At 40.8% G+C, this 16835-nt stretch overlaps 1 protein-coding gene across 2 annotated transcripts in view; it reads right to left on the bottom strand.

Annotated features, from left to right (window-relative positions):
* Window positions 1–16835, bottom strand: part of SLC4A3 (solute carrier family 4 member 3) — a 38104-nt gene that overhangs the window by 9706 nt on the left and 11563 nt on the right. For both annotated transcript variants that reach the window (XM_072122288.1, XM_072122286.1), the window contains exons 8-15: window positions 14290–14518; window positions 12973–13209; window positions 12686–12834; window positions 12413–12607; window positions 11654–11836; window positions 11475–11564; window positions 5757–5923; window positions 5288–5538 (exon numbers count right to left, since the gene is read on the bottom strand). In XM_072122288.1, coding sequence (XP_071978389.1) covers window positions 5288–5538; window positions 5757–5923; window positions 11475–11564; window positions 11654–11836; window positions 12413–12607; window positions 12686–12834; window positions 12973–13209; window positions 14290–14518 — 1501 coding nt within the window. The remainder of the gene's footprint in view (window positions 1–5287; window positions 5539–5756; window positions 5924–11474; window positions 11565–11653; window positions 11837–12412; window positions 12608–12685; window positions 12835–12972; window positions 13210–14289; window positions 14519–16835) is intronic.

Raw genomic sequence — 16835 nt, forward strand, 5'->3', positions numbered from 1 at the left:
TATTACCCCTGTACTATGACATCACTGTGTGTATTATCCCTGTACTGTGACATCACTGTGTGTATTATCCCTGTACTGTGACATCACTGTGTGTATTATCTCTGTACTGTGACATCACTGTGTGTATTATCCCTGTACTGTGACATCGCTGTGTGTATTATCCCTGTACTGTGACATCGCTGTGTGTATTATCTCTGTACTGTAACATCACTGTGTGTATTATCTCTGTACTGTGACATCACTATGTGTATTATCCCTGTACTGTGACATCACTATGTGTATTATCCCTGTACTGTGACATCACTGTGTGTATCTCTGTACTGTGACATCACTGTGTGTATTATCTCTGTACCGTGACATCACTGTGTGTATTATCCCTGTACCGTGACATCACTGTGTGTATTATCTACATACTGTGACATCACTGTGTGTATTATCCCTGTACTGTGACATCACTGTGTGTATTATCCCTGTACTGTGACATCACTGTGTGTATTATCCCTGTACTGTGACATCGCTGTGTGTATTATCTCTGTACTGTGACATCACTGAGTGTATTATCCCTGTACCGTGACATCACTGTGTGTATTATCTACATACTGTGACATCACTGTGTGTATTATCCCTGTACTGTGACATCACTGTGTGTATTATCCCTGTACTGTGACATCACTGTGTGTATTATCCCTGTACTGTGACATCGCTGTGTGTATTATCTCTGTACTGTGACATCACTGTGTGTATTATCCCTGTACTGTGACATCGCTGTGTGTATTATTCCTGTACTGTGACATCGCTGTGTGTATTATTCCTGTACTGTGACATCACTGTGTGTATTATCCCTGTACTGTGACATCACTGTGTGTATTATCTCTGTACTGTGACATCACTGTGTGTATTATCTCTGTACTGTGACATCACTGTGTGTTACCCCTGTACTGTGACATCACTGTGTGTATTATCTCTGTACTGTGACATCACTGTGTGGATTATCCCTGTACTGTGACATCTCTGTGTGTATTATCCCCTGTACTGTGACATCACTGTGTGTATTATCCCTGTACTGTGACATCACTGTGTGTATTATCTCTGTACTGTGACATCACTGTGTGTATTACCCCTGTACTGTGACATCACTGTGTGTATTATCTCTGTACTGTGACATCACTGTGTGTATTATCCCTGTACTGTGACATCACTGTGTGTATTATCTCTGTACTGTGACATCACTGTGTGTATTACCCCTGTACTGTGACATCACTGTGTGTATTATCCCTGTACTGTGACATCACTGTGTGTATTATCCCTGTACTGTGACATCACTGTGTGTATTCTCCCTGTACTGTGACATCACTGTGTGTATTATCCCTGTACTGTGACATCACTGTGTGTATTATCCCTGTACTGTGACATCACTGTGTGTATTATCTCTGTACTTTGACATCGCTGTGTGTATCATCCCTGTACTGTGACATCACTGTGTGTATTACCCCTGTACTATGACATCACTGTGTGTATTATCCCTGTACAGTGACATCACTGTGTGTATTACCCCTGTACTGTGACATCACTCTGTGTATTATCCCTGTACTGTGACATCACTGTGTGTATTATGCCTGTACTGTGACATCACTGTGTGTATTATCCCTGTACCGTGACATCACTGTGTGTATTATCTACATACTGTGACATCACTGTGTGTATTATCCCTGTACTGTGACATCACTGTGTGAACTATCCCTGTACTGTGACATCACTGTGTGTATTATCCCTGTACTGTGACATCGCTGTGTGTATTATTCCTGTACTGTGACATCACTGTGTGTATTATCTCTGTACTGTGACATCACTGTATTATCCCCTGTACTGTGACATCACTGTGTGTATTATCCCTGTACTGTTACATCACTGTGTGTATTATCTCTGTACTGTGACATCACTGTGTGTTACCCCTGTACTGTGACATCACTGTGTGTATTATCTCTGTACTGTGACATCACTGTGTGGATTATCCCTGTACTGTGACATCTCTGTGTGTATTATCCCCTGTACTGTGACATCACTGTGTGTATTATCCCTGTACTGTGACATCACTGTGTGTATTATCCCTGTACTGTGACATCACTGTGTGTATTATCTCTGTACTGTGACATCACTGTGTGTATTATCTCTGTACTGTGACATCACTGTGTGTATTATCTCTGTTCTGTGACATCACTGTGTGTTACCCCTGTACTGTGACATCACTGTGTGTATTACCCCTGTACTGTGACATCACTGTGTGTATTATCTCTGTACTGTGACATCACTGTGTGTATTATCCCTGTACTGTGACATCTCTGTGTGTATTATCCCCTGTACTGTGACATCACTGTGTGTATTATCCCTGTACTGTGACATCACTGTGTGTATTATCCCTGTACTGTGACATCACTGTGTGTATTATCCCTGTACTGTGACATCACTGTGTGTATTATCTCTGTACTGTGACATCACTGTGTGTATTATTTCTGTACTGTGACATCACTGTGTGTATTATCTCTGTAATGTGACATCACTGTGTGTATTATCCCTGTACTGTGACATCACTGTGTGTATTATCCCTGTACTGTGACATCACTCTGTGTATTATCCCTGTACTGTGACACCGCTGTGTGTATTATCTCTGTACTGTGACATCGCTGTGTGTATTATCCCTGTACTGTGACATCACTGTGTGTATTATCCCTGTACTGTGACATCACTGTGTGTATTATGCCTGTACTGTGACATCACTGTGTGTATTATGCCTGTACTGTGACATCACTGTGTGTATTATCTCTGTACTGTGACATCACTGTGTGTATTATCCCTGTACTGTGACATCACTGTGTGTATTATGCCTGTACTGTGACATCACTGTGTGTATTATCCCTTACTGTGACATCACTGTGTGTATTATGCCTGTACTGTGACATCACTGTGTGTATTATCTCTGTACTGTGACATCACTCTGTGTATTATCCCTGTACTGTGACATCACTGTGTGTATTATGCCTGTACTGTGACATCACTGTGTGTATTATCCCTGTACTGTGACATCACTGTGTGTATTATGCCTGTACTGTGACATCACTGTGTGTATTATGCCTGTACTGTGACATCACTGTGTGTATTATCCCTGTACTGTGACATCACTGTGTGTATTATCCCTGTACTGTGACATCACTGTGTGTATTATCCCTGTACTGTGACATCACTGTGTGTATTATCCCTGTACTGTGACATCACTGTGTGTATTATCTCTGTACTGTGACATCACTGTGTGTATTATCCCTGTACTGTGACATCACTGTGTGTATTATGCCTGTACTGTGACATCACTGTGTGTATTATGCCTGTACTGTGACATCACTGTGTGTATTATGCCTGTACTGTGACATCACTGTGTGTATTATCTCTGTACTGTGACATCACTCTGTGTATTATCCCTGTACTGTGACATCACTGTGTGTATTATGCCTGTACTGTGACATCACTGTGTGTATTATGCCTGTACTGTGACATCACTGTGTGTATTAGCCCTGTACTGTGACATCACTGTGTGTATTATGCCTGTACTGTGACATCACTGTGTGTATTATCCCTGTACTGTGACATCACTGTGTGTATTATCCCTGTACTGTGACATCACTGTGTGTATTATCCCTGTACTGTGACATCACTCTGTGTATTATCCCTGTACTGTGACATCACTGTGTGTATTATCCCTGTACTGTGACATCACTGTGTGTATTATCTCTGTACTGTGACATCACTGTGTGTATTATCCCTGTACTGTGACATCACTGTGTGTATTATGCCTGTACTGTGACATCACTGTGTGTATTATCCCTGTACTGTGACATCACTGTGTGTATTATCCCTGTACTGTGACATCACTGTGTGTATTATCCCTGTACTGTGACATCACTCTGTGTATTATCCCTGTACTGTGACATCACTGTGTGTATTATCCCTGTACTGTGACATCACTGTGTGTATTATCCCTGTACTGTGACATCACTCTGTGTATTATCCCTGTACTGTGACATCACTCTGTGTATTATCCCTGTACTGTGACATCACTGTGTGTATTAGCCCTGTACTGTGACATCACTGTGTGTATTATGCCTGTACTGTGACATCACTGTGTGTATTAGCCCTGTACTGTGACATCACTGTGTGTATTATGCCTGTACTGTGACATCACTGTGTGTATTATCCCTGTACTGTGACATCACTGTGTGTATTATCCCTGTACTGTGACATCACTGTGTGTATTATCCCTGTACTGTGACATCACTGTGTGTATTATCCCTGTACTGTGACATCACTGTGTGTATTATCCCTGTACTGTGACATCACTGTGTGTATTATCCCTGTACTGTGACATCACTGTGTGTATTATCCCTGTACTGTGACATCACTGTGTGTATTATCTCTGTACTGTGACATCACTGTGTGTATTATCTCTGTACTGTGACATCATTGTGTGTATTATCCCTGTACTGTGACATCACTGTGTGTATTATCCCTGTACTGTAACATCACTGTGTGTATTATCCCTGTACTGTAACATCACTGTGTGTATTATCTCTGTACTGTGACATCACTGTGTGTATTATCCCTGTACTGTGACATCACTGTGTGTATTATCTCTGTACTGTGACATCACTGTGTGTATTATCCCTGTACTGTGACATCACTGTGTATTATCCCTGTACTGTGACATCACTGTGTGTATTATCCCTGTACTGTAACATCACTGTGTGTATTATGCCTGTACTGTGACATCACTGTGTGTATTATCCCTGTACTGTGACATCACTGTGTATTATCCCTGTACTGTGACATCACTGTGTGTATTATCCCTGTACTGTAACATCACTGTGTGTATTATGCCTGTACTGTGACATCACTGTGTGTATTATCCCTGTATTGTGGCATCACTGTGTATTATCCCTGTACTGTGACATCACTGTGTGTATTATCCCTGTACTGTGACATCACTGTGTGTATTATCTCTGTACTGTGACATCACTGTGTGTATTATCCCTGTACTGTGACATCACTGTGTGTATTATCCCTGTACTGTGACATCACTGTGTGTATTATCTCTGTACTGTGACATCACTGTGTGTATTATCTCTGTACTGTGACATCACTGTGTGTATTATCCCTGTACTGTGACATCACTGTGTGTATTATCTCTGTACTGTGACATCACTGTGTGTATTATCTCTGTATTGGTCACATTCTCCATTACCTACTAGTGCAGCGATCAGTACTCCGGTTACTCTCTGCTCCTTCACCTCAGAGATTCGTGGTCTCTCTCCCGGAGCCGTTTTGCTCATCAAGGTCAATGCATTGACGTGAGTTACAGAACGTACGGTGGTCGCTGTTAGCCACGGCAGCCCAAAGAGAGCACAGAGACCCCCCAGCGTGCCGATGAGGAGGAGATCCAGGTGAAAGCCGCTGCCCTTCTGCAGGCGCCGCTCCTTTCTGCTGACAATGAGACTGAAAGAAGAAACAATAATAATATACATCTATAAAAGAAACAAAATGTTCAATTCATCTACAGCGCCCCCACAGGAGAAATAAGGTATTACAATATATACACCAAAACCACAGGTATACACAGGTCCTAGGACCTCCAGGGAGAAGCCTCATAAATCACCAGACACCAGACCCTTGAATTATGTTTCCACGAAGTGTAAAGCATCGGCCACACTCACGTTGTGATCTGTGTCTCCATAAAAATAAGGATGAAAACTAGAAGTGCCGGAATAGCCGAAGCAAACATCATCCAGAGCGGGAAGGGGCCGGATGTCCCCATGGGATGGATGAACCAACCACGTTTACCAGGAGAGGTGACAGATAATCCCGACGGGACATTCAATTTCTAGAGAAAAAAGGTGAAATTGTAAAGACTATCACATAGGGGGCAGTATTATAGTAGTTATATTCTTGTACATAGTGGGCAGTATTATAGTAGTTATATTCCTGTACATAGGGGGCAGTATTATAGTAGTTATATTCTTGTACATAGGGGGCAGTATTATAGTAGTTATATTCCTGTACATAGGTGGCAGTATTATAGTAGTTATATTCTTGTACATAGGGGGCAGTATTATAGTAGTTATATTCCTGTACATAGGTGGCAGTATTATAGTAGTTATATTCCTGTACATAGGGGGCAGTATTATAGTAGTTATATTCCTGTACATAGGGGGCAGTATTATAGTAGTTATATTCTTGTACATAGGGGGCAGTATTATAGTAGTTATATTCTTGTACATAGGGGGCAGTATTATAGTAGTTATATTCTTGTACATAGGGGGCAGTATTATAGTAGTTATATTCTTGTACATAGGGGGCAGTATTATAGTAGTTATATTCTTGTACATAGGGGGCAGTATTATAGTAGTTATATTCCTGTACATAGGGGGCAGTATTATAGTAGTTATATTCCTGTACATAGGGGGCAGTATTATAGTAGTTATATTCCTGTACATAGGGGGCAGTATTATAGTAGTTATATACCTGTACATAGGGAGCAGTATTATAGTAGTTATATTCCTGTACATAGGGGCAGTATTATAGTAGTTATATTCCTGTACATAGGGGGCAGTATTATAGTAGTTATATTCCTGTACATAGGGGGCAGTATTATAGTAGTTATATTCTTGTACATAGAGGGCAGTATTATAGTAGTTAAATTCCTGTACATAGGGAGCAGTATTATAGTAGTTATATACCTGTACATAGGGAGCAGTATTATAGTAGTTATATTCCTGTACATAGGGGGCAGTATTATAGTAGTTATATTCCTGTACATAGGGGGCAGTATTATAGTAGTTATATTCTTGTACATAGGGGGCAGTATTATAGTAGTTATATACCTGTACATAGGTGGCAGTATTATAGTAGTTATATTCCTGTACATAGGTGGCAGTATTATAGTAGTTATATTCCTGTACATAGGTGGCAGTATTATAGTAGTTATATTCTTGTACATAGGGGGCAGTATTATAGTAGTTATATTCCTGTACATAGGGAGCAGTATTATAGTAGTTATATTCTTGTACATAGGTGGCAGTATTATAGTAGTTATATTCCTGTACATAGGGGGCAGTATTATAGTAGTTATATTCTTGTACATAGGGGGCAGTATTATAGTAGTTATATTCTTGTACATAGGTGGCAGTATTATAGTAGTTATATTCCTGTACATAGGTGGCAGTATTATAGTAGTTATATTCCTGTACATAGGGGGCAGTATTATAGTAGTTATATTCTTGTACATAGGGGGCAGTATTATAGTAGTTATATCTTTGTACATAGGGGCAGTATTATAGTAGTTATATTCTTGTACATAGGGGGCAGTATTATAGTAGTTATATTCCTGTACATAGGTGGCAGTATTATAGTAGTTATATTCTTGTACATAGGGGGCAGTATTATAGTAGTTATATTCCTGTACATAGGTGGCAGTATTATAGTAGTTATATTCCTGTACATAGGGGGCAGTATTATAGTAGTTATATTCCTGTACATAGGGGGCAGTATTATAGTAGTTATATTCTTGTACATAGGGGGCAGTATTATAGTAGTTATATACCTGTACATAGGTGGCAGTATTATAGTAGTTATATTCCTGTACATAGGTGGCAGTATTATAGTAGTTATATTCTTGTACATAGGGGGCAGTATTATAGTAGTTATATTCCTGTACATAGGGAGCAGTATTATAGTAGTTATATTCTTGTACATAGGTGGCAGTATTATAGTAGTTATATTCCTGTACATAGGGGGCAGTATTATAGTAGTTATATTCTTGTACATAGGGGGCAGTATTATAGTAGTTATATACCTGTACATAGGTGGCAGTATTATAGTAGTTATATTCCTGTACATAGGTGGCAGTATTATAGTAGTTATATTCTTGTACATAGGGGGCAGTATTATAGTAGTTATATTCCTGTACATAGGGAGCAGTATTATAGTAGTTATATTCTTGTACATAGGTGGCAGTATTATAGTAGTTATATTCCTGTACATAGGGGGCAGTATTATAGTAGTTATATTCTTGTACATAGGGGGCAGTATTATAGTAGTTATATTCTTGTACATAGGTGGCAGTATTATAGTAGTTATATTCCTGTACATAGGTGGCAGTATTATAGTAGTTATATTCCTGTACATAGGGGGCAGTATTATAGTAGTTATATTCTTGTACATAGGGGGCAGTATTATAGTAGTTATATCTTTGTACATAGGGGCAGTATTATAGTAGTTATATTCTTGTACATAGGGGGCAGTATTATAGTAGTTATATTCCTGTACATAGGGGGCAGTATTATAGTAGTTATATTCCTGTACATAGGTGGCAGTATTATAGTAGTTATATTCTTGTACATAGGGGGCAGTATTATAGTAGTTATATTCTTGTACATAGGTGGCAGTATTATAGTAGTTATATTCCTGTACATAGGGGGCAGTATTATAGTAGTTATATTCTTGTACATAGGGGGCAGTATTATAGTAGTTATATACCTGTACATAGGGAGCAGTATTATAGTAGTTATATTCTTGTACATAGGGAGCAGTATTAAAGTAGTTATATACCTGTACATAGGGAGCAGTATTATAGTAGTTATATACCTGTACATAGGGGGCAGTATTATAGTAGTTATATTCCTGTACATAGGGGGCAGTATTATAGTAGTTATATTCTTGTACATAGGGGGCAGTATTATAGTAGTTATATACCTGTACATAGGGAGCAGTATTATAGTAGTTATATACCTGTACATAGGGGGCAGTATTATAGTAGTTATATTCCTGTACATAGGGGGCAGTATTACAGTAGTGATATTCTTGTACATAGGGGACAGTATTATAGTAGTTATATTCCTGTACATAGGGGGCAGTATTATAGTAGTTATATTCCTGTACATAGGGGGCAGTATTATAGTAGTTATATTCTTGTACATAGGGGCAGTATTATAGTAGTTATATTCTTGTACATAGGGGGCAGTACTATAGTAGTTATATCCCTGTACATAAGGGGCAGTATTATAGTAATTATAGTCTTGTACATAGGGGGCAGTATTATAGTAGTTATATTCCTGTACATAGGGGGCAGTATTATAGTAGTTATATTCTTGTACATAGGGGGCAGTATTATAGTAGTTATATTCTTGTACATAGGGGGCAGTATTATAGTAGTTATATTCTTGTACATACGGGGGCAGTATTATAGTAGTTATATTCTTGTACATAGGGGACAGTATTATAGTAGTTATATTCTTGTACATAGGGGGCAGTATTATAGTAGTTATATTCTTGTACATAGGGGACAGTATTATAGTAGTTATATTCTTGTACATAGGGGCAGTATTATAGTAGTTATATTCTTGTACATAGGGGGCAGTATTATAGTAGTTATATTCCTGTACATAGGGGGCAGTATTATAGTAGTTATATTCCTGTACATAGGGGGCAGTATTATAGTAGTTATATTCCTGTACATAGGGGGCAGTATTATAGTAGTTATATTCTTGTACATAGGGGGCAGTATTATAGTAGTTATATTCTTGTACATAGGGGGCAGTAATATAGTAGTTATATTCTTGTACATAGGGGGCAGTATTATAGTAGTTATATTCCAGTACATAGGGGGCAGTATTATAGTAGTTATATTCCTGTACATAGGGGACAGTATTATAGTAGTTATATTCTTGTATATAGGGGGCAGTATTATAGTAGTTATATTCTTGTACATAGGGGGCCGTATTATAGTAGTTATATACCTGTACATAGGGGGCAGTATTATAGTAGTTATATCCCTGTACATAGGGGGCAGTATTATAGTAGTTATATTCCTGTACATAGGGGGCAGTATTATAGTAGTTATATTCTTGTACATAGGGGGCAGTATTATAGTAGTTATATTCCTGTACATAGGGGAAGGATTATAGTAGTTATATTCTTGTACATAGGGGACAGTATTATAGTAGTTATATTCTTGTACATAGGGGGCAGTATTATAGTAGTTATATTCTTGTACATAGGGGCAGTATTATAGTAGTTATATACTTGTACATAGGGGACAGTATTATAGTAGTTATATTCTTGTACATAGGGGGCAGTATTATATTAGTTATATTCTTGTACATAGGAGGCAGTATTATAGTAGTTATATTCTTGTACATAGGGGGCAGTATTATAGTAGTTATATTCTTGTACATAGGGGGCAGTATTATAGTAGTTATATTCTTGTACATAGGGGTCAGTATTATAGTAGTTATATTCTTGTACATAGGGGGCAGTATTATAGTAGTTATATTCTTGTACATAGGGGACAGTATTATAGTAGTTATATTCTTGTACATAGGAGGCAGTATTATAGTAGTTATATTCTTATACATAGGGGGCAGTATTATAGTAGTTATATTCCTGTACATAGGGGGCAGTATTATAGTAGTTATATTCCTGTACATAGGGGGCAGTATTATAGTAGTTATATTCCTGTACATAGGGGGCAGTATTATAGTAGTTATATTCCTGTACATAGGGGGCAGTATTATAGTAGTTATATTCCTTTACATAGGGGACAGTATTATAGTAGTTATATCCCTGTACATAGGGGGCAGTATTATAGTAGTTATATTCCTGTACATAGGGGGCAGTATTATAGTAGTTATATTCTTGTACATAGGGGGCAGTATTATAGTAGTTATATTCCTGTACATAGGGGAAGGATTATAGTAGTTATATTCTTGTACATAGGGGACAGTATTATAGTAGTTATATTCTTGTACATAGGGGGCAGTATTATAGTAGTTATATTCTTGTACATAGGGGCAGTATTATAGTAGTTATATACTTGTACATAGGGGACAGTATTATAGTAGTTATATTCTTGTACATAGGGGGCAGTATTATATTAGTTATATTCTTGTACATAGGAGGCAGTATTATAGTAGTTATATTCTTGTACATAGGGGGCAGTATTATAGTAGTTATATTCTTGTACATAGGGGGCAGTATTATAGTAGTTATATTCTTGTACATAGGGGTCAGTATTATAGTAGTTATATTCTTGTACATAGGGGGCAGTATTATAGTAGTTATATTCTTGTACATAGGGGACAGTATTATAGTAGTTATATTCTTGTACATAGGAGGCAGTATTATAGTAGTTATATTCTTGTACATAGGGGGCAGTATTATAGTAGTTATATTCCTGTACATAGGGGGCAGTATTATAGTAGTTATATTCTTGTACATAGGGGCAGTATTATAGTAGTTATATTCCTGTATATAGGGGCAGTATTATAGTAGTTATATTAATGTTTTTAATGTAATAAGTATCTTAAATTTGATATTTATTATGATTTAAATAATTATATCATAATAAATCCCCCGCTCTGTAGGAATATATTTACCTGTGTGTACGTGTCGGTGATTGTGTAGTCAATTAGGACCATTACTAGAATAGATATGGGAATCCCAAAATCACCAATTACTCTTCTGGCCTGTAAAATAAGACACAGTTAGATAAAGTAATGAGATGACGCCGGAGAGATAACCCCTGCACCCCATATCACGTGCTCCCTGCACCCACCTTCCCTCCAAGGAACCGACTATTCTTGAACTTCCGCAGGAAGAAAGCGATGAGGAAAGTCCCGGACATTAGGATGAGTGATAGCAGAGCTGTGTTCGGCTGCATGCGGGGCCCGAGGGCGGCCGTGCGACTCCCTGACCCCCCGGATGGATAGGTCCTCAGGAGGGGGTGATCTGTAAAGACCTAGTATTAAAAATGAATATTTCTTCAGAAATGATTGTCATATATGAAGCATCACTTGATAAGTCACCATTTACAAATTACAATGACACATTTTTTTGCCAGATTCAGCCATTACTATTTGAGGACGACTTTTGGACGGCTTGTTTTTTTGTTGGATAGGTTATATTTTCTAATGGCAACTGTTACAGCAAGACAAACTTTATTTTTTCAGCTGTTTTACTCATTTTGCACAATATGAACCGATTTGATTATGTGTTCTGAGAGCCATCTATTATTTCCTGTACTTGTTACATTGATGTCAAGGGGCTTGTTTTTTGTGGGCAGTGCTTTACTTTTAATGAATGCAATTTTGCACAACATATGACCCAGTTGACCCTTAAATCTTGACATGTGGTGGTGATGATAAAGACCTACAATAATTAGTTAACCCTTCAAATGCTGTGGCTGCTGATGGCCATGGAACCAAGTAGTTGTAAGAGTTCTCTGTGATCAACCCCAATTGATTTAATACGGAAAACACCTGAGAATCAAACAATACTTTAAATGATGAAAGTGAAGTAAGACACAAAGTCCCACCTTATATAACTTGTAAAACGTTTCATTTATGAAGATGAGAGAGATGAGAAACGCAAAGATCTCTTGTGTGAATGGAGAGATGTAACGGACCAGAAAACTCCCCTCGGCCGCCACCATCACAAGGACAAACAGGACCAACCAAAACCCGATCCACACCCGGCCCGTCAGGTACTCGATCTCCTGCACCTGGCAAAACTGGCAGAAACATGTTCCTATTCAATGACTGCAAGCAGAGATCTTGGCAGCATAGAGTCATGCTGATTTCTTTCATACCTTGAAAAATGCTTCTTCAAAGACAAGGAGCGGCCCAGAAAACCCACAGATGAGTAAGGGCTGCGCAGCGAGTAAGGAGAAGATGACCCCCAGCACCGAGGTTGATACTATGAGCTCCGAGACCCCCATCAGGCCTTGAGTCTTCTCCCCTAAAAATTTTAAATAATGGGTTTATTAGGGTTCAAAAATGTTGCTTGCAGCTTTAGATGTGACTAGAGTACATGAAAGAATGAATCTCTATGGAGAGGTGCGAGTAAACAAATAGTTAAAAACCCCTTCATTGTTACCTAAAAGACCTCCGAAAGTGATAGCGGGAGACAGGGCAGCGAAGTAGATAAACAGCGCAGCAGCGAAACACTGACTGTTCAGGCCGTCCTTGATGTCGCTCCAGTACCGCACATACCGCCGGCGGATGTCCCGAATCAGCCCCCCAAAAAGAAATCCTGAGCGTTCCAGGGGATCCAGCTCGCTTTCATCATCATCCTCATCATCCTCATCGTCCTCCGGCTTCATTACATTTGTATCTGCATGAAATAAGATGTAGCGGGAAGTATAAAGTCTGGTGTGGGGTCTAATCTTCACTTAGGGGTCTGGTGTGGGGTCTAATCTTCACTTAGGGGTCTGGTGTGGGGTCTAATCTTCACTTAGGGGTCTGGTGTGGGGTCTAATCTTCACTTAGGGGTCTGGTGTGGGGTCTATTCTTCACTTAGGGGTCTGGTGTGGGGTCTAATCTACACTTAGGGGTCTGGTGTGGAGTCTAATCTTCACTTAGGGGTCTGGTGTGGGGTCTAATCTACACTTAGGGGTCTGGTGTGGAGTCTAATCTTCACTTAGGGGTCTGGTGTGGGGTCTAATCTTCACTTAGGGGTCTGGTGTGGGATCTAATCTTCACTTAGGGGTCTGGTGTGGGATCTAATCTTCACTTAGGGGTCTGGTGTGGGATCTAATCTTCACTTAGGGGTCTGGTGTGGGGTCTGATATTAACATTACGTCTTCAGTGTCAAACATTATTATGGAAGTGGCATGTGAGGTCTAGACCTCAGGGTTTAAGTTTGGACATTAATATACAAGTCTGAATATATCTAGGGGTTCTAATTTTAATAGATGGGTTTGGTTTGGGGTCTGATGTAGGTGGTCCGGTTCAGAGTTTGACTGATCAAGGTGTCTGGTCTGGGGTCTCATATAAATGCAGAGTCTGGTCTAGTCCGAAATCAGATAATAAATAAGTTGTGTGGCTTGGGGTCTGTTTGCTGCATGAGGCATGAGCTATAGGATGGCACCCACTCCATTCCATCCAGAAGTAATAAATCAGGTTAATTTTAGCAAGTGGGTGCCCCATGCAATGTCTTACACCTATACTGACATCAGGTGTACAGAGAAACTATTTTTAGATGTCAGGTCCTGCTTTATAGCAGGTGAGTGCACCCCTGATGCTGCCCCTTGTCTTGCTGCAGGTGGTGCCGCCTGAGGCAAGAGGCTCATCTCATCTCATGGATGGTGCAGCCCTTTGGATATAGTGTGAGGTTTGTCAGGACTTCACTGGATGTCATATTCTAAACCTACTAATTCTCTGACCACCTTGATGACGGTCTTCATGGTCCCACCTTTTGGTTGTCCTGCCGCCTTGGGTGCTGCGTGTTCCCTGGCTGAGCGGCGCTGTTCCCTCTCCCTCCTCTTCCTCAGCAGATCCTTCTGGAAGGTAGCGATGGAGCGCAGGAGGTCCTTCCCCTGCATCTCACATGGTGGCAGGACCATGCTACAGTCCAGGAACTCATTGATGGCATTCAGGAGGTCCTGTCTCTCTGCGGCCATGTAAGCTGCTTCATGAAAAACCTGAGGGATACGAATGTAAGAAAGAACAATGATCCTTACATCTGGAATCTAAGTCTGATGATCAGTGCACAATCCATCGTATAGTGGTCGGACTTGGTATTGCAGCTCAGCCCTTATCATCTGGGAGAAGAAGTGATTCTGCAATAACTCGAGGAGCAGATGATTTGTGTCATGACCTCGCTGAAATTTCTAAACTCTCCTTAGACAGTAATGGGCGCGGTACGGGAGCGGTACTGTGGCGCACAAGTGAGGCACCGTTCCGTTTCATAGCAGGAGGGGAGAAAGATAGGACATGTCCTATCTTTCCCCGGAATACAGCGCCGTGCCCCATTTTTCTCTATGGAGAGGGGCGGGAGGAGCAGCGCAGCCCTCCTCTCCCCGGCGCCCACGTGTGCCCACCCTGCTACGGTACATCGGGCACGTGTGTGTGAATGTAGCCCTAGATCATTAGAAAGAACTGACAAGTTGCGGCAGGACTGTGAAAATGGATGTATATTCTAGGATTGTGGCTTCTCCAAGTGCACTGGGGGAGTGCCGCCCCCTGCATCAAAGCCCCTCCCCTCTCAGTGACTGCTTTAATATTCAACCAGAAGCCTGCAGCTTTAATATTGAGCAGAGGGAAGGTGGAAGTGCAACTTGAAGCCCTAAATATCATTAATCATTTGTACTACACTTTTTTTCATGTGGGTTAGAAACAACTCAAGGGCCCTCCCGGGCTTCACTGCAGTAGGTTGCACTTCAAGTAATACCCCCCAGGCAGGAACTGTGTAGCAGTTCGATACATACATTTAAGTGCACAGCAGTGTGCGAAAACTCTCCCAATGGACTTGCAGAAGTTACAATCCTGGAATATAAATCCATAACTCACAGTCCTGCTGCTACTAACAACATACACAACGGTCTGATTACACATCTCTCCGGGGACAATACCTAACACTGGCTGCAGAGAGCACAGAGCACAGCAGTGTGAGGTCTGATTACACATCTCTCCAGGGACAGTACATAACACTGGCTGCAGAGAGAACAGAGCACAGCAGTGTGAGGTCTGATTACACATCTCTCCAGGGACAATACATAACACTGGCTGCAGAGAGCACAGAGCACAGCAGTGTGGGGTATGATTACACATCTCTCCAGGGACAGTACATAACACTGGCTGCAGAGAGCACAGAGCACAGCAGTGTGATGTCTGATTACACATCTCTCCAGGGACACTACATAACACTGGCTGCAGAGAGCACAGAGCACAGCAGTGTGAGGTCTGATTACACATCTCTCCAGGGACAATACATAACACTGGCTGCAGAGAGCACAGAGCACAGCAGTGTGAGGTCTGATTACACATCTCTCCAGGGACAATACATAACACTGGCTGCAGAGAGCACAGAGCACAGCAGTGTGAGGTCTGATTACACATCTCTCCAGGGACAATACATAACACTGGCTGCACAGAGCACAGAGCACAGCAGTGTGAGGTCTGATTACACATCTCTCCAGGGACAATACATAACACTGGCTGCAGAGAGCACAGAGCACAGCAGTGTGAGGTCTGATTACACATCTCTCCAGGAACAATACATAACACTGGCTGCAGAGAGCACAGAGCACAGCAGTGTGAGGTCTGATTACACATCTCTCCAGGGACAATACATAACACTGGCTGCAGAGAGCACAGAGCACAGCAGTGTGACGTCTGATTACACATCTCTCCAGGGACAATACATAACACTGGCTGCACAGAGCACAGAGCACAGCAGTGTGAGGTCTGATTTGACATCTCTCTGCAGTCTGCAGTCTTTATGGTCACACCTACTGACAGGTTCCCTTTAAAGGAAACCTACCATGAGGAATCTACTATGAGAAGTAGATCTGGTGGTAGATTCCTCCCGCCGCCTCTGCCCTAATCTGTAATTTAATAATCCTGGACCCTAATCTAATTTGTTAAGAACTTTATTTTAGTAATATGTAAATTACCTGCAGAGGCTCCGGGGGCGTGGAGTAGCCTTAGCTCCGGGTGCTCGGCCAGGCTAGTACACGCCCCAGTAGCCTCTGCAGGTAATTTATATATTACTGAAATAAAGTTTTGATTAATTTTAGATTAGGGTCCAGGATTATTAAATTACAGATTAGGGCAGAGGCAGCAGGAGGAATCTACCACCAGATCTACTTCTCATGGTAGATTCCTCCTGGTAGGTTCCCTTTAAGTCTACAAAATCTCAGCCTCAGCCATATGTGGAATATAATTAGAGATGAGCGAGCACTAAAATGCTCGGGTGCTCGTTATTCGAGACAAACTTTTCCAGATGCTCGAGTGCTC

Source organism: Engystomops pustulosus, chromosome 8 (genome assembly GCF_040894005.1).
Source record: "Engystomops pustulosus chromosome 8, aEngPut4.maternal, whole genome shotgun sequence".
NCBI lineage: Eukaryota > Metazoa > Chordata > Amphibia > Anura > Leptodactylidae > Engystomops > Engystomops pustulosus.